This window comes from Fistularia commersonii, chromosome 3 (genome assembly GCF_037954325.1).
Source record: "Fistularia commersonii isolate RoL2024-O1a breed Wild chromosome 3, RoL_Fcom_v1.0, whole genome shotgun sequence".
Classification (NCBI taxonomy): domain Eukaryota; kingdom Metazoa; phylum Chordata; class Actinopteri; order Syngnathiformes; family Fistulariidae; genus Fistularia; species Fistularia commersonii.
This window is the reverse complement of record NC_141286.1, coordinates 26,895,302-26,914,751: the sequence shown is the minus strand read 5'-3', so window position 1 is coordinate 26,914,751 and position 19,450 is coordinate 26,895,302. Positions and strand designations below refer to the sequence as shown.

The window sequence follows — 19,450 nt, the reverse complement described above, 5'->3', positions numbered from 1 at the left end:
CTATTAGAGCCAGTCTACCGAGCACGTAATGCTAATTCTTCAAATGCCAGAATTTTCCGCCTGTTTTGGCACAAAAATCATAGCAGGACCCATAAACGTCCTCTCCTCTGTGGACAGTAGTCATAGCCACCTTATGCTAACACTGGCACCCTGCTACTGAGGCAGAAAACAGGATCTTGTCTGCAATTTTTTAAGTGATGTATAGTATTAAGCTATGCTTGTTCCATATTTAGATTTTAAGCGAATCTTTTTTGGGTCCATCGGTTCCGTTGTTATATCTGGAGGAAGATTTTTTTCATTAAATATCAATGTTGGCCCACGACTTTGTCCCAGTTTTGAATTTTGTTCCACTGTGTATTTGAGTTTCTCACCCCTGATCTAGAGCTTCGACAAAGCCATCAAAAGGCATCACCACGACTTTGATTCTGAAGGCCATCGACGAGATCCAGAAGGATTCCGGGTCCTGCTTCGGACACAAACCAGCTCTCATTCAGCTTCTTTAGACAAAAGGTTTTATGGAAACTGTCAAACACGTTTGTGCCGACCGGAGGAGACGGACACGTCGGCTCAACGCAGGAGGCGTCTGTCAGCATCGTGACGGGATCGGCTTCTGCCCGAGAACTTCACGCCTCCTCCAGCTCCACCAGGACGCCGCCGCAGTCTTTTGGATGGAGGAACATCACCGGCTTCCCGTGGGCTCCGATTCGAGGTTCCTCCGACAGCGTTCGGATGCTCTTGGCTTTCACGTCGGCGATGGCGGCCTTGATGTCATCGACCTGGAACCCGGCAGAAGGTCAATCGGCGGACGGGACGGCGGCCGACGAACCGACATTCGTCCGTCAGGGACGGAACACCTAACGCCTCTGACCCTCAGACGGTGTGTGTAAAGACTCCCGGTCCTGGTGGCCGCGGTGCTCACACACATGCCAACAGCCAGTCGGCCGATCTGTCGCTCTGACCTTTGGACGTTTCAGGCTACTTTGTTTTTGCCAAGTTGCTGTTTACTTTTATTCCCAGTAGATTTTAGAAATCGAACTCCAATCGGCTAAAATGAAACCCCACATAAATGCGACTTTTAATCTTCTTACTCGTAGTATTACGATGAAGAAGAAAATGACTGGGGGGCACCAGAGAACCCGGGGAGTGTTTCCGAAAGGTCCGGACCCGGAGCGGGTCGGGTCGGGTCGGGTCGGGTCGGGCTCACCTCGATGCAGATGTGGTGCATCCCCCCCGCTTTGTTCTTCTCTAAGAATCCGGCGATGGGGCTCTTCTGGCCCAGAGGGTGGAGCAGCTCCAGCTTGGTGTTGCCGAGCTCCACGAACACGGTGTAGACGCCGTGCTCGGGCAGAGGCACCCGCGCGCTCACCGCCGCGCCCAGGACGTCCCGGTACAGGGCCGTGGCCTTCTCCATGTCCGGCACGGCGATGGCGACGTGGTTGAGCCTGCCCAGCTTCCACAGGGGCCGCGGGACGCCCTGCGGGGGGACGGCCGGGGCCGAACGGGCCCTCCGGAGGACCGGGCGGAAACATCTGGAAAGACCTGAGACTGAAACCAAAGAGAAGGTCATTTGAGTTGCATCGCAAAGTCACCCTCTCTCTTCGGAGAGCCGTCGCCCGGACACGTTGGTGGACGTCAGGGAACATCTGGCCCGGGATCCTCGGCCAAGAATAAAAGATTAGAAGACTAGAACAAGACAAGAGGAGAGGAAAATAAGTGGAGGGACAGAAAGGTAGAATCAAAGAGTGAAGAAAGTGAAACAGAAGAGCAGATGGCTGGAGGAGGAGGAGGACAGAGGAGTAGAAGGACAGAAGAGAACAGAGGGTTAGAAGGAGAGAAGAGTTGAAGAACAGAAGAGTAGAAGAACAGAAGGGTGGAAGGAGAAAAGAGTGGAACTGACGAAACACGTCAAAATCCGCGACAACACTCCGTGCGTCCGGGGCTCCGAGCGGCTCTGCAGCTCAGAAAGCTGCTCATTGGATCCAGTCAACGCCACACTTGCAGTCGAGAACGAGAGGAAAGCAGAAGAAGAAGAAGAAGAAAAGAAGAAGAGGAAGAAGAAGAAGAAGAGGATTTTCCAAACAAACCGACCTGCAACCTTCATCAGGGGCGGCGCCATCTTGCGGCTCCTCGGAACCATCGAGCGGGCAGCGGTTGTTCGGAGGAGCCGTTTAGCCGCGACACACGCCGGATCCGCACATGTGAGGCTGGAGATGGCCGGCGGCGGGGCGTCCAGCGTGCTGGAGGAGTGTGTCCGAACCCTCGGCGTCCACACGACCCACCCGGAGAACTTCTTGAGGCGAGTCTTTTCTGGCGGACGAGCTGTTAGCAGCGCCGGTTAGCATTAGCATTAGCCTTAGCATCGCCGACGCAGCCGCTCGCTTCCGCCGCTCGGCGATGTTTTGAATAATTATCTGCGTTATAAACATCCAACTCGTCGACGGGATGCGACCACCGCGCCCGGTACCGATGACTGTCACGGAGATTCAATTCCAAGCAAAGTCGGTGCTCTGCTTCCACCGTCACCGGAAGCGTCGGTGATTCTGACCGTCGAGTGTCTTTAGGAAGATAATTGAATCGGTCTCCGGTGTGAGATGTTTACCGGACGTGTCGGCTCGGTTATCCCTGCCGGTGAGGTTCTCAGCCGCTTTCCAGCCGCTGCGTGTGAACGGCCTCCCGGTTGTGCGCGTTGAGATGAAATGACGCGCTGACCGTCCGGTCCTTGTGTCCCCGCAGCCTGCAGGATGGAGCGGCCGCGGAGTTCACCTCCCTCACCAAACGCCTGTACGACCTCCAGAAGGCCCTGGAGCCTGCAGGCTTCAGAGGAAGCCCGCTGGAGCAGCTGGCCGTGCAGAACTTTGACGAGGAGCAGATCTGGCAGGAGCTGGAGCTGCAGAACTCGGCCGCGCTCAAGTTCTTCCAAAGCGCGGTGAAAGAAGTCCTGTCGGACCGGACGCTGTCGTTTGTGCAGGAGGTCAGAAGGGAGGAGGACGGAGGAGGAGGAGGAGGAACCGACGGGAGTTCGGACGAAGCAGAGGAGAGGTCGCCGCGCGGGCCGCCAAAGAGAAGAGCGGAGGTCCAAGAGAAAGACTCCACGGACGAGGAGTCGGACGTCGATTTCGACGTGGACGCCCTGGAGATGCGGGAGAAGCAGAAGAAACGGCGAGGGAACGACGGCCGGCCCCAGGGACCCCCGTCCGAAGTGGACGATAGGTTCTTCAAGCTGGCGGAGATGGAGTCCTTCCTGGACCAGATGGAAAAGCAGGACGGGAAGGAGAACGACGACGAGAGTGACGTCGACTATTTTCAGGACCCGCCGTCCGACGAGGACGAGGAGGACCTGGACTTCCTCTGCTCCAGGAAGCCGAGTAAAAAGCCTGTAAGTGTTTGGTCGCTCCTTCTGTCCCGTCCGGCGGTGGACCCAACTGTTCCTGTCCTCCATCGACAGGCGAGGAGCTCCAGGAACCTCAAGTACAAAGACTACTTTGACGCCGCGGGTGAGGCGCCGCCCCGAGACGAGGACACGTCCGAGGGCGAAGGGGACGAGGCGGGCGCCGAGATGGACGAGGACGACGACGAGGAAGGAGAAGAAGACGACCTTGTGGATGACGAAGAGGAGGAGGACGATGAGTGAGTTTGAGTTTGATACCGGCGGTCAAATATCTGAGGCGGGTTATTGGGACGTAGAGTCAGTGTTCAGATCCTTCCGCAGGGACGGAGTCACCGGCCGGGCCAAGGCTGCGCAGAAGAAAGTCTCCTTCAACCTCTCAGTCAGTGACAGCGAGGGCGAGGAGCCGGAGGAGATCCTAGGAGGAAAAACCCAGAGCTCCTTAAAGTCCAAGTCTCCGTTTGAAAAACGTCAGGAGAAGGTAAGGTGTGTGAGTGTGTGTGTGTGTGGTTACATGTAGAGTCCACAGGGGGGCGCCACTGATCCACCGGGCCTGGATGTTCTCAGATGGAGATGCTCACTGCTCCTCCGTCTTAGGTGCCGTTTAAATGTGGATTCAAAGGGATGGAAAGGGTCGAGGTGGCGAGCTGAGAGAGAACTCACCTCCTGCAGGGAACACCGGCCTCTCGGCTCCTCAGATCCATCCCAGCCTGCTCAACGCAAGTCTTCTAGCTTTTCGTGAACTTCCGCTGTGGTTGCAGATGGCGGAGAGGATCGGCGACCTGGAGAAAGCCGCTCTGGCAGGGAAGAGCTGGCAGCTCTCTGGAGAGGTGACGGCGCAGAGCCGTCCAGAGAACAGCATGCTGGAGGAGGACGTGGAGTTCGAGCAGACGTCCAGGATGGGTGGGCGGCACTTCTCTGCTTCCGAGGCGAAACCTCGGCCGCCGATTAGCTTCTGAACCCGATAGAAGATAGAGTTCCCGGGCATCAGCCTGACCCAGAAACACTGTAGACCGCCTACGGTAAGCCAGGGCCGCCAGCCGTACGGGTCCTCGGCGTTGAGATGTTGTCTGCTCCTCAGCTCCGGCCATCACCGAGGAAACCACTCTGGGCCTGGAAGACGTCATCAAGCAGAGAATCAGAGACCAGGTGGGTTCGCTGGCCGCCGGGGCGCCGCTCCTTCTCGCCGCGTCGGAGTAAACACGCCGCCGTTCCTTCCAGGCGTTCGACGACGTGGAGCGGAAGGAGAAACCCAAGGAGAACGTGTTTGAGTACAAGAAGAGGCTGACTCTGGACCACGAGAAGAGCAAGCAGAGCTTGGCGGAAATCTACGAGCAGGAGTACCTCAAGCAGACGCAGGTCCGACCGCCGGCTTCGGCTCGCGTCCGTTTCAGCCGCACGCCGTTTCTGATGTTCCTCTTCTCGCGGTTTCAGCAAAACACGGAGAAGGAGGAGGAGAACCCGGCTCATGTGGGCATCCAGAAGCTGATGGACTCGCTGTTCCTGAAGCTGGACGCCCTTTCAAACTTCCACTTCACACCCAAGCCGGTACGTGTTACCCAAAGGCCTTCACATGCACGCATGCGTACACACACACACACACACACACACACACACACACACACACACCAGGCTCATTATCAGGTGCCCTCTAGAAGATAACCCTGAAGGATGTGTCTTTAAGCTGCAAACTAACCTCCTGGTTCTTCCCAGCCGGTGCCGGAGGTCAAGGTGGTGTCCAACCTGCCCTCCATCTCCATGGAGGAGGTGGCGCCGGTCAGCGCCAGCGACGCCACGCTGCTGGCGCCGGAGGAAGTCAAGGTGAGCGTCCCGTCGTCCGTCCGTCCGTCCGTCCGCCTGGTGTCTTGTTTCTCCTGGAGCTCGTGGCCCGTCTGACACACCGTCCTCCCGCCGCAGGAGAAGAACAGGGCCGGCGACGTGCTCGGCAGCTCGGAGAAGACGGCGACCGACAGGAAGCGCGAGAGACGACACAAGAAGAAAGTCAAGCATTTCAAGATCAAGGAGAGGGAAAAGAGGCAGAAGCAGAAGGAGGTCGGCGGCGCCGCAGAGGACCAGAGGCTCTCCGGGGTCAAAGCCTCGGCCAGCCTGAAGAAGATCACCAAAGGAGGCAAAGCCACCGTTCTCAAGGTCAGTCCGGAGTTCTGCTCCGCACGGAAAGATCTAGCAAAACGCCAGTACGCAGGTCTCAGACTTGACCCAGGTGGTGTTTCTCCATCAGGACGAGGGGAAGGACAAGGCCCTGCGCTCGTCGCAGGCCTTCTTCTCCCAGCTGCAGGACCAGGTGAAGAGTCAGATCCGGAGCGCCAAGGACCAGCCGGCCAAGAAGCAGCGCGGGGAGTTTTCCGCCACCAAACTCAAGTTATGACCTCCCAGGTTGCGTGTGATTGTACAGATCATTTTTTTACCACAGAGCTGCCGCGAGTCCTTGTAAGAAGCTTTTTGTATCAATAAAATGAGCCGATGCCCCGACGGGAGGAGGCGGAGTCTCTGTGACGGGGGAAGCGATGCGGCGTGGCTCGGGTTCTGCACCCGTCACCTCGCAACTCAAAGGAAGTTGTGTCGCCAAGCAAGACAAGGAGCCCCCAAGTGCTCCTCAGACGATCGGGGTCCTCCTCAGACGATCGGGGTCCTCCTCAGACGATCGGGGTCCTCCGTGTCGGTTCAAATCAGAGAAGCGTCTCCGGCAAGGGGTTGGTTTTCCACAGATCCTGCCCTTAAGGGTCAAGGGTCAAAACATCAACACCTGAATCCAGTGTGGACACCTTCAGATACAGCCTCGGCCTCATGAGGGCCGCACACGGTGCTCTTTGATTCCAGGTCACCACCTTTCACACGTTCACATTTGGTTCTCAAGTTTCTCCAATTTCACTTGGAACACGACCGGTGCGTCAAAGGAGAATCGCTGCTGTCGCTGCTGACGATGAGGTTCTCGGGGAGGATCGGGAACGCGCGCATGTCAGATGTTCTGGAGATAAAGGTTCCGAAACGGTTCGGACATGGACAGAGGAGGGATCTGGGTCGAGGGATGCTGAGGTTGGATCCACCAGGCAGGAGGTCCACAGAAAGACCAGAGAGGAGCTTAATGGATGGAGGGCTGAAGGTCGTGGGTCAGTGGAGAGCGTTGGATGGAGGCAGAAGATCCACCGCAGCTCCTGAAGTGAAGAAGAAGAAGAAGAAGATCTCCTCCTCCTCCTCCTCCAGAGTTGATCGGAGGCGGAAGCGGCGCGGGAATGCGGGCGAGCAGCCGTCCCAGACGGGAAGTGACGTCACCGTGACGTCACCGGGGCCAGACGCGGAAGTAGCACCGACCGGGACACCGACCGAACAGACGCCCGCTTCTCAAGTCCCGACGACACCGAACTCAGGTAAGTCACCGACAGCGGCGTCGGTCCCCGAATGCGGACCGGGACGTGTCGGAGGAATCCGGGTCCGACGGTTGATGTTAGCTTAGCCTAGCTTAGCTTTGGAAAGGAAAACAACCCCCCGGCGGGGCGGCGGCGGTTCCGCCGGACGGACAGAACGGACGCCGGGGTTCGGTGACAAACACCTTCTCCGCTTCATCCGAGTCCTTTAACGGCGGGCTGCGGAGGACCGTCGGGCCACGGAGCTAAAAATGAGCAGGACGTAGGCAGGCCGAAGCTAGCTCCCGAGGCGGAGGAGACCGAGGCCCGCAGCCCGGCGCCTCTCTGCTCCGGACGGGCCCAGTGACCGGGGCTCCCCCGGGGCTCCTCCGGTGCTCCCCCGGTGCTTCCCCGGTGCTCTCTGCGCAGACAGCCCGCCGACATGCTGGGGGGAGGCTTCAAGGCAGAGCGGCTGAGAGTCAACCTGCGGCTGGTCATCAACCGGCTGAAACTTCTGGAGAAGAAGAAGAGTGAGTCCAAAGTCCTCGGCCCAGATCTCAGCTCCCGTTTAGATGTTTACACCCTGTGACCTCCATGTGCAGCCGAACTGGCTCAGAAGGCGAGGAAGGAGATCGCAGACTACCTGTCGTCAGGAAAAGACGAGCGGGCCAGGATCCGCGTGGAGCACATCATCAGGGAGGACTATCTGGTGGAAGCCATGGAGATCCTGGAGCTGTACTGTGACCTGCTTCTGGCTCGCTTCGGCCTCATCCAGTCCATGAAGTGAGTAACTGACCGGCGGACGGCGGTTTTGACCGCGAGATGATTCGTCTGTGTGTGTGGAAACTCCTCGATCCGCCCCGTGTGTTTGTTTCTTCCAGGGAGCTGGATCCAGGCCTGCAGGAGGCCGTGTCCACCCTCATCTGGGCGGCGCCTCGCCTCCAGTCGGAGGTGTCCGAGCTCAGGATCGTAAGTGCCGCGGGAACGCGCCGTCGCGCCGTGACGTTCGATAACCGTACTGAGCCGTCCGCGTGTCCGCCAGGTGTCCGACCAGCTGTGCGCCAAGTACAGCAAGGAGTACGGCAAGCTGTGCAGGACCAACCAGATCGGGACGGTCAATGACCGGGTAGGTCGTTCCTCCGCCCGCCGCTCTGACTTCATCCCGAGGAGCCGGAGAAACGCACCTAATCCGACGCCTGCCTGGTTTTCAGCTGATGCACAAACTCAGCGTGGAGGCTCCTCCCAAGATCTTGGTGGAGCGCTACCTGATTGAGATCGCCAAGAACTACAACGTCCCCTATGAGCCGGACGCCGTGGTCCACGTGAGTCAGAATATCTGGGAGGAGGGGGAAGGACGACGCCACCTGCCGTCTTTTCACCCGGTCGTCCCCCCCTTTCCCTCCGACAGCCGGAGGTGATGACCGGAGAGGAAGCGGACCTGATCGACGTCAACAACGACAAGAAGTCTGGTGGAGGAGGAGGCGGAGGAGGTTTCGCCGCCCCCGTCATGCCCATGCCCATGCCCATGCCCATGCCGACACCGTTCGTCTATCCGACACCCAAAGGAGCCGTAAGATCCTTCTTCTCGGCGGCGTCGGCTTTGACTTCTCTGTGACCTCGACCCCGTTTAATTCCGTGTTCACGTCCCGGACGTTCACGTCCCAGTAGATTATTAGCGGAGCGCCGACCGGGCCTGGTGTTTGACGACACCCCGCCGGCCGCGGTTCTGCCCCGGCCTCGCGGGGACGAGGTGTCCGTGACGTTTCTCCTCGTGGAGCTTCGGCGTACCTGAACGTCACCTCGATCCTGTCTCCGCGTCAACCACGTGCACGTCGGCGGTGACTTCTGCGCCGAAGATAAGCCTAGAAATATTTTCCGGCTCTAGATGCTGCAGGGCAGACCTCGGCACACCTGCCGCCACTCGCAGGGCTAATAAACAACCGTAGAACCCACTCAGATGGTACCGCGCGTTCGGAGTGTGTGTTCGGCAAAGCGGTGCCTCCGTAGGACCGGCGGGCCGTCTGGGAGGTGAACGCTATCTGATGGATTTCCGCCAACCTGAACCGTTGTTGTCCTTCCGCCAGGAACCCTATAACCCCTCCATCGGGACCTACAACAGCTTCCCGCAGCCCATGGGAGGAGGGCAGCCCCCCCAGCTGCCCACTTCTCCCCCGACATATGAGTCCGTAAGTGACCACCCCCATCCTTGCCCCCTTCCCGCTCCCGCAGACGGACCGGCGGACCGGGCGGGGCTCCATTCAGGGAAGAGTAATTCATTCAGCCGTCTCGCAGCTCCGCTCGCCTCCGCTCGCCTCTGCTTCACGCCTCTCACCTGCTGCTTCTGACCTCCGAGGCCTCTGCTGACCTCCGAGGCCTCTTCTGACCTCCGAGGCCTCTGCTGACCTCCGAGGCCTCTGCTGACCTCCGAGGCCTCTGCTGACCTCCGAGGCCTCTGCTGACCTCCGAGGCCTCTTCTGACCTCCGAGGCCTCTGCTGACCTCCGAGGCCTCTGCTGACCGCGGAGGCGACGGCCTCTCGGACGCCCGGTGGCCTCGTCCCCGGCTCCTTCCCTCACCGCTTACCTCTGTGTGGTCCGACGCGGGTGTCCGGGTTCTGTCTGCTCGCCTTCCAAGCATTCGACCGGCGCCGACGGGCGCCGCCACCTCTAACGCCGCTCTTGTGTTTTTCCAGATTGACGACGTCAATGACAAAAGCTCTGTTCCCTCGCAGGCCGTAGGTGAGTTCAGCGCCGGCCAACTGAGCACTTTGAAATTTGAAAATATGTTCATCTAGAATATATTTAATGCTGTGCAAGTCCAGGTCTTTGCAAGACCTGTTAGTTCAGCCCGCGTGTGTGTGTGTGTGTGTGTGTGTGTGTGTGACTGTTTTGGGTGGGGGTCTCGGCCGGACTGACCTCCGCCGTGTCCCGGCTCCAGGTCCCACCCCCTCGCCCAGGAGGTACTATGACAACCACGCGCTGCCGGAGCTGCCGTCCGTCCCGGACACGCTCCCCACCGCCTCCATCGGAGGGAACACCGCCGCCTCCGACGACATCGACTTTGACGATCTGACTCGCCGCTTTGAGGAACTCAAGAAGAAGACCTAACTTTGACGTGCCCGACCCGCACGCACACATACACAAACACATGCACACATACACAAACAACACACACACACACACACGCATTGTTTTGTTGTCAGCAGGGAGGAGAACATGGTGGAAGCTCTGAGTGCGATCACTCCTGGTGTTTTTCCTCCCAGATCTTAGAAGCGGTGTAGATGAGGGCGCGGCTCGGAGCAAACCTGTTGTTCTTCTCAAAGCAGGACCGGCGTCTTTCTGTGAGACTCTTCATGTACGTACGCAGTGGAGGAAGATCGGGGCCTCCAAGCTTTATGTTCTTAAACACCAACCCGTTTATAGCTCTGGAATGTCCATGGCATGAATGCCATCTGCCTCTGTGGCTCCGTCGGGAGCAGCCGGACCGGCGAAACCCGTCCGGCTGCTCCTCGCCGAGGAGGAAACTTTTAACATCCTTGTTAGATGTTCTCAGAGCGCACCGGCAGCAGAGCGGCTTCCAAAGGGCCTGCGGACAATCGCAGATTTCTCATTTCTCTGTTGTGTGTGTGTGTGTGTGTGTGTGTGTGTGGGGGGGGGGGGGGGGGGGGGGGGTCACTTTGGTGGCAGGGAGATGTTTTCTCAGAGGACATCTCACCCCCGCAGACACACACACACACACACACATCAGCACATCAGCATCCCACAGTTGTAAATACGAGCGGATCCGCCGTCTTCCTGCTCGTATCTACAGAGACGTCACTACATTTGCCTTAGAGCTCCTCCTCGCCCGGCGGAGGCCTTGCCGGTCCGGACCGGGATCCTGCGTCTTCATCCCTGCGTGTATTCTGTCTCTGGGTTTGTCCTTCTAAGGAGTCTTCTGGATGTGGTCCGCCTGTGTGTGAGATGGAGGGTGTTTGAATGTCCCGGCGGACGCGGGGGTGGGAGGAGGTGTGACGTCCCGTGGACGTGACGCCGGAGAGGAAGCGGGAGGCGCATCTGCGTTCTCCGACTCGTTTATAGGCACGTTTTTAAATAGTTTCCGAGGTGACGGATCCGACGGAACCCGGCCTGCGGGAGACCGTCTGTTTTTCACCCCCTGTATTCTGAAATATCAATTTAATAAAAGACTCTTCCGGATCCGGATCCTTCTGCGCCGTCTCTCCTTGGTCCCCGAAAGCTCCTCGTTGCATCTGGTGAAGCAGAGGCGGACCTTCACCTGGACCTTCAGCCCTCTTATTGTCCTGCTGTTTCCGGCCACACGGAGGCAGCAGAGCTCCAGATCCAGGAGTTCATGGCTGTTGGTTCCTCCAGGTGAGTTTCACTGTTGGGTTCATGTACATGAAGAAGTCCTCCAGAAGTGTCCGATTACATGTGAGGGCTTTTGAGAAATGTCAGCGAGAGTACATCTGCAGTTTCCTGTCATCTGAGAACGTAGCATCTCACCTCCAAGACCCGGACCAGTGTGGTCCAGAAGCTTCCGCTGCCCTTCGGTCCTCACAGGCGCCGAACGGCTTCCTGTCCACGGACCAGGTCTACAGAGTTTGAGCCTCACTCAGATACGAAGGGACCGCGCTTCGTTTTCTCTCCACCTGGCGGCAAGGAGGTCTTCACAATGTGGAGTTTAGAGTCTCCGTGTCGGGATGGTCCATCAACCTGCACGCAGGTCTGCTGAGTGTTTCCCGGGGAGAAGCTTCGTGTCTCAGTGCTCCTCTGGATCTATAATCTATAGTGACGTTCTGCAGCGGCGGAGGAGCTTCTGTACGAATGTACCCAGACCTTTAGAGATCCATTTATTGATGTTCAGGCACCTAAATCACACAGACGTCAGCCACGGAAGACAACACTAGACTAGAGGGTCGAAGATCTAAAGGAGGACCTGGACGTCCTCAGAGACGACAAAAGAGGGGGAACGTGAAGGCTCTCGTTTTCACTGGAGACCAGGAATCATGGTGACGCCCGAGTGAGCCTGGGGGGCGAGAAGCCGGAGGAGCCCGTTCACCTGGCGGTTCCTCACGGGCCACAGAAGCGCCTGCACCTGTTCTGCTGCTCTGTGGAACCACAAGACAAAGCAGTGAGACCCGATGCCCCGGGAGGAAGATGGAGGTGAAACCTAAGAAAACCTAGAAGGATCTCCCGGCCGTCAAGGCCGATCTCGGTCCTCCCGCCTCTCCTCCGCCCTCCCGCTGAGGTTACGCTGCTCTGCTCTGAGGAAGCTCGGTTTGAAGATGTGAAGACGAGCAGACCCGGGTGGAGGTCTGTGTCCAGGGTGGAGGTCCACCTGCTGTTCGCTTGGCCGAGTCACCAGTCACCAGTCACCAGTCACCAGTCACGAGTCATGAGTCACCAGTCACCAGTCACCTCCGCCTTTGAGCGAGGAGATCCTCCCTGTGGAACCTGGGCCGCTCAGAGATGCTCTTCGAAGTCCTCGCCCGTGTTTCCAGTTCACGGCGGCAGAGGTTTGTTCTCGGGGAGCTCCAGAGGCTCGGGAGGGGCTGAGGTGGCTCCTCACGCACATGAAGATGGCGGTGGAGCTGAGATGTCCTGGCGGTGACGCGAGGAGCCCGTTTCATCGTCACATGAAACCCAGCTCACCTCCGGGAACGGAGATGGAAAACTCACGGCTCCACATTCAGGTGAGAACCGGATGAAGGCCGACATCCCGGCCTGAACCCTGGACCCGTGGTGGAAAAGAGCCGGTTCCTCCCGCACCTTCTTACCTAACAGCGCCTGCTCGACTTCTTCGGTCTCCTCCGTGGCCACGGGCTTCAGCAGCAGGGCGAAAAACACAGCCACTCCCACGACCTGCGGACAGAAGCCGAGGGCGGGTGTGGATCCAGGACGGCGGGCGCTCGATCTCTGAAGGCATCTTTGGGTTTGTGAAGGAGGGACGCCTCGGTCCATCTGCACCCACCTTGAGAGGCTGGAGAATGAAGATGCTCTGGAAGAGCGACAGGCCCAGAGACATGACCCACTTGATGGACTTTGCCTTGCCGTACTCAAAGCCGTAGAGCAAAGTGAAGAAGGTGGAGACCCCGCTGATGGACAGCAGCAGGAACCAGCCGAGGAACACGAACCACCAGGGCAGCCGGCGGCCGGACGACCTCCTGGCTGAGTTGATGGGCGTCGGGCTGGACCGTGGAGAAGAAGAGGAGGAGGAGCGGGTGAGGAGCGGGTTCTCCGGGGGGTTCGTCCACCAAGAGGCGCTCACCTGCCGGCCAGATGGCTGCTGAAGACCATGTCGGCCTTGAGAACCAGCTGGCGGGTGACGTCGAGGGCCCGCCGGTACTCCTGAGGTCCGGAGAAGTTCTTTTCATCCAGTTCCTCCAAGCACATCAGGAGGCGTCTGAGAGCAGCCAGGAGGAACTTGCTGCAGAAGAGCCAGTGGAGGTTGCTCTCCACCTGCCCTGGACAAGGACATCGACACGTCACGTTCTGTCCTCCGTTAAGAGGAAAAACTCTTCCCATTCACAACGGCACCGATGGAGGAGGAGGACGGCCTCCACAGGCTCCAGAGGAGAAACTGCATGTGGACTTCAAAAAGTCCAGGTGAATCAGAACACATGCTCTGACTCGGAGGAACCGGCAGAAGATGAGAGGCTTTCAGGACCTCCGGGATTTCAGGGAGGACACAGACCTAGTTGAGGTCGTCTTCTGAGCGAGGATACAGCAAGGACAACGGAATTACCCTGGATCAGATGGATCAGCCCGTGGAGTCCATCCAGGGCGGGCAGGAGGTCTGAGATGGACTCCAGTCTGCAGGTCCTCATCATGTTCCTCTGACTCCTGCTCACCCAAGATATCACCTCCTCTGTTTCCTGGAGGAGAGCAAAGTGGAGGACGGCGATGAAACTCCCTGCGTGGAACACGCCTGCGAGAAGGTAGCGGCAGATCGAGGAGCCCACCTTGAGGATCATCGCCACGGTAACCGACTTTGGTCTCCGGCTCTCCTCGGAGACGCCCCTCTTGGACGAAGGGACGCGAGGTCTGATGCTCCGGAAAATGGTGACGATCAGGACGTTGATGGGGAACATGAGGAGGCCGCTCTCCACCGCCACCATGACGTCCTGCCAGGTGATCTGTAAAGAACCTTGCCGGGACAGAAAGGAAACTGTGGTGAAGATACGTTGGACCGGCGGGACCGGGACCGGGACCGGGACCGGGACCGGGAGAAGGTGGGGAACTGCATTACCGAAGGAGAGGAGCTCGGGAGAGTCTTCATCAATGGGAATGTTCCAGAAGGCGATGTTGATGGCCATTGTGCAGAGAAGCAGGCTCATGCAGCAGGAGACCCTCTGGACCCGGGTGAACGGACTCCTGGAGGGAGGGTCCACCACCGATACCCAGATGTGCTCATCCCTGAAACCCGTCCATGTTCTGCTCTGGAAAATGTTCCTGACAGAAGGACAGCGAACCCCCGTTTGTTTCCGGACCCCCGGGACCTCAGGGGCCGGAGCTCCACCTGCCTCCACCCTCACCTGAAGCTGGCCACCTCGCTGCTTCTCGCCGCATAGAAGGTCCTCTTGGTCAGGCCGTCGCCTCGGTCGGAGCTCAGCCAGCAGTCGCACAGGAAATACCAGACGTGTCGTGTTTGCAGGTCCTGGACGGTCACCTTGTTCACGTACCTGGAGTCAGGACCACGGACTCATGAGGACTCCTAAACCTTCTCACACTTTCAGATCAGACATTCAGTCATATGCAGGCGAGTGCATGGAGAGAACCCAGAGGAACATGGAGAGAACCCAGAAGACCTTGGTGAGAACCCAGAAGAACAGGGAGAGAACCCAGAAGAACATGAAGAGAACCCAGAGGAACATGGAGAGAACCCAGAAGACCTTGGTGAGAACCCAGAAGAACAGGGAGAGAACCCAGAGGAACATGGAGAGAACCCAGAAGAACACGGAGAGAACCCAGAAGAACACGGAGAGAACCCAGAAGAACATGGAGAGAACCCAGAAGAACATGGACAGAAGAACATGGAGAGAACCCAGAAGAACACGGAGAGAACCCAGAAGAACATGGAGAGAACCCAGAAGAACATGGACAGAAGAACATGGAGAGAACCCAGAAGAACATGGACAGAAGAACATGGAGAGAACCCAGAAGAACATGGAGAGAACCCAGAAGAACAGGGAGAGAACCCAGAAGAACATGGACAGAAGAACGTGGAGAGAACCCAGAAGAACACAGAAGAACATGGAGAGAACCCAGAAGAACAGGGACAGAAGAACATGGAGAGAACCCAGAAGAACATGGAGAGAACCCAGAAGAACAGGAGGAGAACCCAGAAGAACAGGAGGAGAACCCAGAAGAACAGGAGGAGAACCCAGAAGAACAGGAGAACCCAGAAGAACATGGGGACTGCAGACCGCCGTCCCACCATGAAGGATGAGCTCCAGAGTCGTCGTGCTGGAGCCGGAGGTCCAGCTCTTCTCCCAGGGGGAAGGGGGCGGCCATCAGGAAGACGTCCACGCCTCCTCTCTCCAGAACGGCTTTGCGGGGATCATGGAGGACCTGAGCGTCGCCGCCCGCCTCCGAGCCAATCAGCTTCAGCGTCACCTGGAGGGGGTCGTACATGCAGAGGGCACCGGCTTTCTTCCAAGCTTCCCAGGAAGGTCTGAGGACCTCCCGGGGCTTGTGAGATCTGGCTTCCTAAGATGGTGCTCCTCTCCCTGCTGTCACAGTTAGACTGCCGCTGAAGGAGCGGCTACAAGAAGCTCTGAGAGGTCCACCCAACATCCAGGACCTCAGCAGGTGAACTCCCAGACCAACATGAGCATTCACACGTATCTGCGAGTACAAGTGTTCACCGTTTGCAGTAAAATGGCAGAAATATTGGGGCCAACAGGTGAGAACGTCGATCTTCTCCTTAAATCCACAAAGACCCAAACAGCCTTCAGGAAGGCTGCGAGGAGACTCACATTGGCCGTCGTCCCGGCGTTCTTGCGATGTCCTGTTTGGACGCTGATCAGGTAGTTGTACTGAGCACAGGGGTGGTTGTCCTCCAGGAGGGTCGTCTTCTTCTGCAGGTCAGAGGTGGAGCCCTGTTAGTGTGTCTCGGTGAGGCGGTGAAGGCGGCGCTTTCTCTTGGTGCTTCTCCAGCTGACAGAACCACTGCACCGGTTCTTTCTGCGCTTCCATCACAGACAAGACGTGCTGCCTCTTTAGCCCCTGCTGCCTTGTACCCGCTACTTCTTTAGTATCTGGTACCTCACAGTTTATTAGTACTGAGTATCTGCTACTGTTTTAGTAGCTGGTACCCCATACTTCTTTGGTACTGAGTATCTGCTACTGTTTTAGTAGCTGGTACCCCATACTTCTTTCGTACCTGGTACTCAGTGATTCTTTGATGCCTGGTCTTAAGAGGTTCCAAGCAGTCTGAGCGACTGTGAAATGGGACGTCCCATTGGAGCTCCACGCCAGAATCAAACCCGCCGTTGATAAAAAACAAGCTACCATAGCTCTATATGTTACATGCTAACATGGCTGCCTCCTGTAGCCTCTGGATCTTCTCTGGCTTTGGGTGACAAGAAGCCGGACCTCGGGGAGCGTCCAGGAAAGTGACCAGTGACGAAAGTGACGAGCGAAGCTCCGATCGGCGTCTCCTCTGGGACTGACCTTGGCGAAGGCCCTGCGGTCGGCGAGGAGGGCCCACAGCAGGGTGGTCAGGTAGAGGCCGAAGAAGCAGCACAGGAGGGCCAGGACCACGAAGTTCTCCGACACGGTCCCAAACAGGTCTGCCGTGCGGGCCACGTCCACGTAGTTGGGCATCACGATGAAGGACCTCCCGAAGAGGGTGAGGTGGTCACACAGACACTGTGTTCGCTCGGCGCTGGTCTCCTGGCCCACCTGACAGAGTAGGACGAACGCATCCTCAAACCCAACGCAAGATTAACTAGACACGAGATGATCTGCTTCTCAGTTTAAGACCGGGATCGTGGATGAGGTTCCTGGAGGTCTGAGAAGAAGTGAGCCGAGAGGCCGAATCTCACCCGACAGCCCTCGCCGCTCCAGAGCTCCCGCTCTTCATCCCAGAACAGGCACTTGATCATGAAGGACTGGATCGTCAGCGTCAGGTTCGGGACCCATGACGAGTCTGGGACCTGGACATGGATGAAGCAGGTTCCAGAGATCTGCTGCAGCACGTCGGGACCTATGACCCATCGATAGCTTCCTGGGAGAAGATAAGACACGGCCGTTGGGACAGAGCAGAGGATCGAGGTAAGAGGCGGCGTGGCTACCTCCTGGGTCCAGGACCGTGGTGTTCCTCACGGGGCCGGAGGTGGAGGCCGACCCGTTAGCAAGCCCGAGGACCAGAGAGACGTTGGCGCTGGGCTGCACGCCGAGGACCACGGCGGCGTCGGGATCTGACACGTTGAATCGAATCAGCACTTTGGACTTTTCCTCCAGAACGGGAGTCCGAGTCTCCGTCTCCAAGCCGTCGACACGAGGCAGGACGATCTGGAGGAACCAGAAGAAGCTCAGAACGCTTGATGGACGCTCGACCTCTCGACGTATACGTGAACCTCCTGTGAAGACGACCGGACCGCATTATGGAGATGTGATTTCTTTAGACGTCCAGATAAACATCTTCTGGATCCGGTACCGGACGTGACCTCGTGCTGCCGTGACCTCCTGTCTGATGGACGACTCAAATATCTGCCGGACTTCCTCTCACGATCCATAAAACACCGGAGGAGACGACCAACCCGGCGCAGGTGTGAACCAGAGCTGCGTCCACCTCGTACCTCGAGCTCCTCGTCCAGGTCTGCTAACTCGATGTCCGAGCCTCGGTCTCGCAGGGAGAGGCTGCACACCGGCCCCGGGACGTCTTCGTCCGTGGGATGGGGGTTGTCGGAGAAGGTGACCAACTGGGAGGGAGGAAGGCGCCCAGAAAACTCAGCGGATCAGGAAGGAGGCCGTGCGTCCAGAAGGCGGCGTGCAGACCTGGACGGTGACCTTCTCCGAGCCTCCGATCCGGTCCCGCAGGGCGGCGTAGGAGGGCAGCTTGACGAACGGGCCCTCGTCCGGCGAGCCCAGCACCGCGCCGCCCAGGGCAGAAGGTCCGCGGCTGATCGGTGGACCGACAACACCGGGGAGCTCCTCAGTGAGGGAAGCCTAACCAGCAGGAGCGGCGAAGGCGTGGACACCAACCTGGTCTGGTAGATGGTCCCAGAGGAGTGTGTCATCACCACGTCCTCCTGGCTGGACCAGGCCTGCAGTGCTGAGATGGTCTGCAGTATCTCAAATATGTCTCCGAATAGAGACTGGACACACACACACACACACGCTTTATTGGGCAGACATTGGAGGAGGACCTGCTGACCTTCTGACCTTCTGAGTGCTGGGCGGTCTCACCCTGGGGTCGGGGTTGGTCTGGACGTCACATCTGCCGGTGCAGAGCGACAAGATCCCGGAGCTGCAGTTTAGGATTCGGCCGACGGTCTCGTTGTTTTCCGCCACGAACGCGGGCGTCAGGTTCTTCGTGGTCTGCAGCAAGTTCTTGATGAAGCCGTCCTGTGAGGAACACGCGGACCTTCATCAGACCCCTCTTTCTGGTGGAGCTGCAGATCTTTCAGTCTCTGAAAGCCTGGTCCGACCATGCAGCGCCCCGCGGGTCGCTCCTCGCCCGTCTCCAGCCGCAGCATCTCTCGCTCGGCTTCCTGGTGGAGAAGATGAAGAAACCCGTGAGCTGCTCACTGAACGTCACACCTTCTGACCTGACCGAGGTCCTCACCAGGAGGAGTGTGTCCACCTCGGAGCCATGCTGCCTCTTTTCTCCTGAAATCAACGGAAAGTAGAGGTGGGTAGTTTAGAACACACACACACACACACACACACACACACTCTGTGTGGTCTTACTCACGAGGTCTGGCTGCACACCTGGACCCAGAAGACCCCTGGAAAGGAAGGCCCGTGAAGAATGTTCTTGGAATCTGAGCAGGTGAATGTCTTACCTTCAGGTGGGGTGTCTTCTGGAGACCTTCAACCAGAGAGAAGAAAACACACACCTGACTGAGTCGCAACACGTGGTGAGGAGCAGACGGAGGGTGGGAGATGTTCGGATGGATTCCTACTGTAGGAGCAGACGAAGCCTCGGGTCCGGTTGCAGTCGGACGTCTCAGAGAACCTCAGAGGGTTGAGCTTCATGTATCTGCAGGTGGAGACGCCCGCCTGCTCTGCTGAGGACCGAGGAACGTGCAGACACACACACACACACACACACACACACACACACACACACACACACACACTTTGCTAATGTTGCAACAGTGATGACAGAACCGCCCTGGCATTCCAGCTGAGCGATCAAACTCCAGGATGAGAACCTCCAGAGAAGGTTCTGGTCTTCACTCACCTCCAGCCAGGTGGCGTCCGGGTCCTTGGATCTCACCCAGCCAGAAGGTGAGGCCGCTCATCTCCTCCAGTCTCTGATCTACCAAGATGTTCCTCAGCGAGGCCTCCTCAGGGCTTTGGATGACCCTCAGCAGCTCCCCGCCTCGCTCCTCGCAGACGCTCCGGGCCCCGAACCAGGTCACGGGTCCCGTGAGGAAATCCAGACGGACCTCCTCCGGGGCCGGGTGGCTCCGGGCCAGAGGTCCGAGCGCCGCCCAGACGGAGAGCCAGGCTCGGAGGAAGACCTTCATG

General features: G+C 58.2%; 4 protein-coding genes across 4 annotated transcripts; 2 read left to right on the top strand and 2 right to left on the bottom strand.

Annotated features, from left to right (window-relative positions):
• Positions 1-495: 495 nt before the first annotated feature.
• On the bottom strand, positions 496-2,239 carry mcee (methylmalonyl CoA epimerase). Its single transcript, XM_086144472.1, has 3 exons — positions 2,089-2,239; positions 1,205-1,545; positions 496-776 (listed from the first exon to the last, which is right to left on the bottom strand). The coding sequence occupies exons 1-3, from the start codon at positions 2,135-2,137 to the stop codon at positions 624-626; spliced, it is 543 nt and encodes a 180-aa protein (XP_086000598.1). The 5' UTR covers positions 2,138-2,239; the 3' UTR covers positions 496-623.
• mphosph10 (M-phase phosphoprotein 10 (U3 small nucleolar ribonucleoprotein)) lies at positions 2,165-5,876 on the top strand. Its single transcript, XM_086144468.1, has 11 exons — positions 2,165-2,296; positions 2,734-3,376; positions 3,446-3,627; positions 3,710-3,866; positions 4,147-4,288; positions 4,467-4,534; positions 4,607-4,744; positions 4,820-4,933; positions 5,099-5,206; positions 5,303-5,533; positions 5,625-5,876. Exons 1-11 carry the CDS (start codon positions 2,211-2,213, stop codon positions 5,769-5,771), a joined length of 2,016 nt encoding a protein of 671 aa, XP_086000594.1. The 5' UTR covers positions 2,165-2,210; the 3' UTR covers positions 5,772-5,876.
• An 823-nt stretch (positions 5,877-6,699) lies between these two features.
• Positions 6,700-10,948, top strand: ist1 (IST1 factor associated with ESCRT-III). Its single transcript, XM_086144418.1, has 10 exons — positions 6,700-6,771; positions 7,177-7,277; positions 7,350-7,530; positions 7,629-7,716; positions 7,790-7,873; positions 7,959-8,069; positions 8,156-8,317; positions 8,832-8,933; positions 9,439-9,484; positions 9,684-10,948. Exons 2-10 carry the CDS (start codon positions 7,190-7,192, stop codon positions 9,851-9,853), a joined length of 1,032 nt encoding a protein of 343 aa, XP_086000544.1. The 5' UTR covers positions 6,700-6,771; positions 7,177-7,189; the 3' UTR covers positions 9,854-10,948.
• A 718-nt stretch (positions 10,949-11,666) lies between these two features.
• On the bottom strand, positions 11,667-17,608 carry pkd1l3 (polycystic kidney disease 1-like 3). The gene is made up of 14 exons (XM_086144463.1): positions 17,551-17,608; positions 17,044-17,263; positions 16,795-16,976; positions 16,421-16,651; positions 15,724-15,825; positions 15,183-15,361; positions 14,281-14,427; positions 13,995-14,197; positions 13,708-13,892; positions 13,491-13,620; positions 13,014-13,209; positions 12,717-12,933; positions 12,523-12,607; positions 11,667-11,853 (listed from the first exon to the last, which is right to left on the bottom strand). The coding sequence occupies exons 3-14, from the start codon at positions 16,852-16,854 to the stop codon at positions 11,816-11,818; spliced, it is 1,773 nt and encodes a 590-aa protein (XP_086000589.1). The 5' UTR covers positions 16,855-16,976; positions 17,044-17,263; positions 17,551-17,608; the 3' UTR covers positions 11,667-11,815.
• Positions 17,609-19,450: the final 1,842 nt, after the last annotated feature.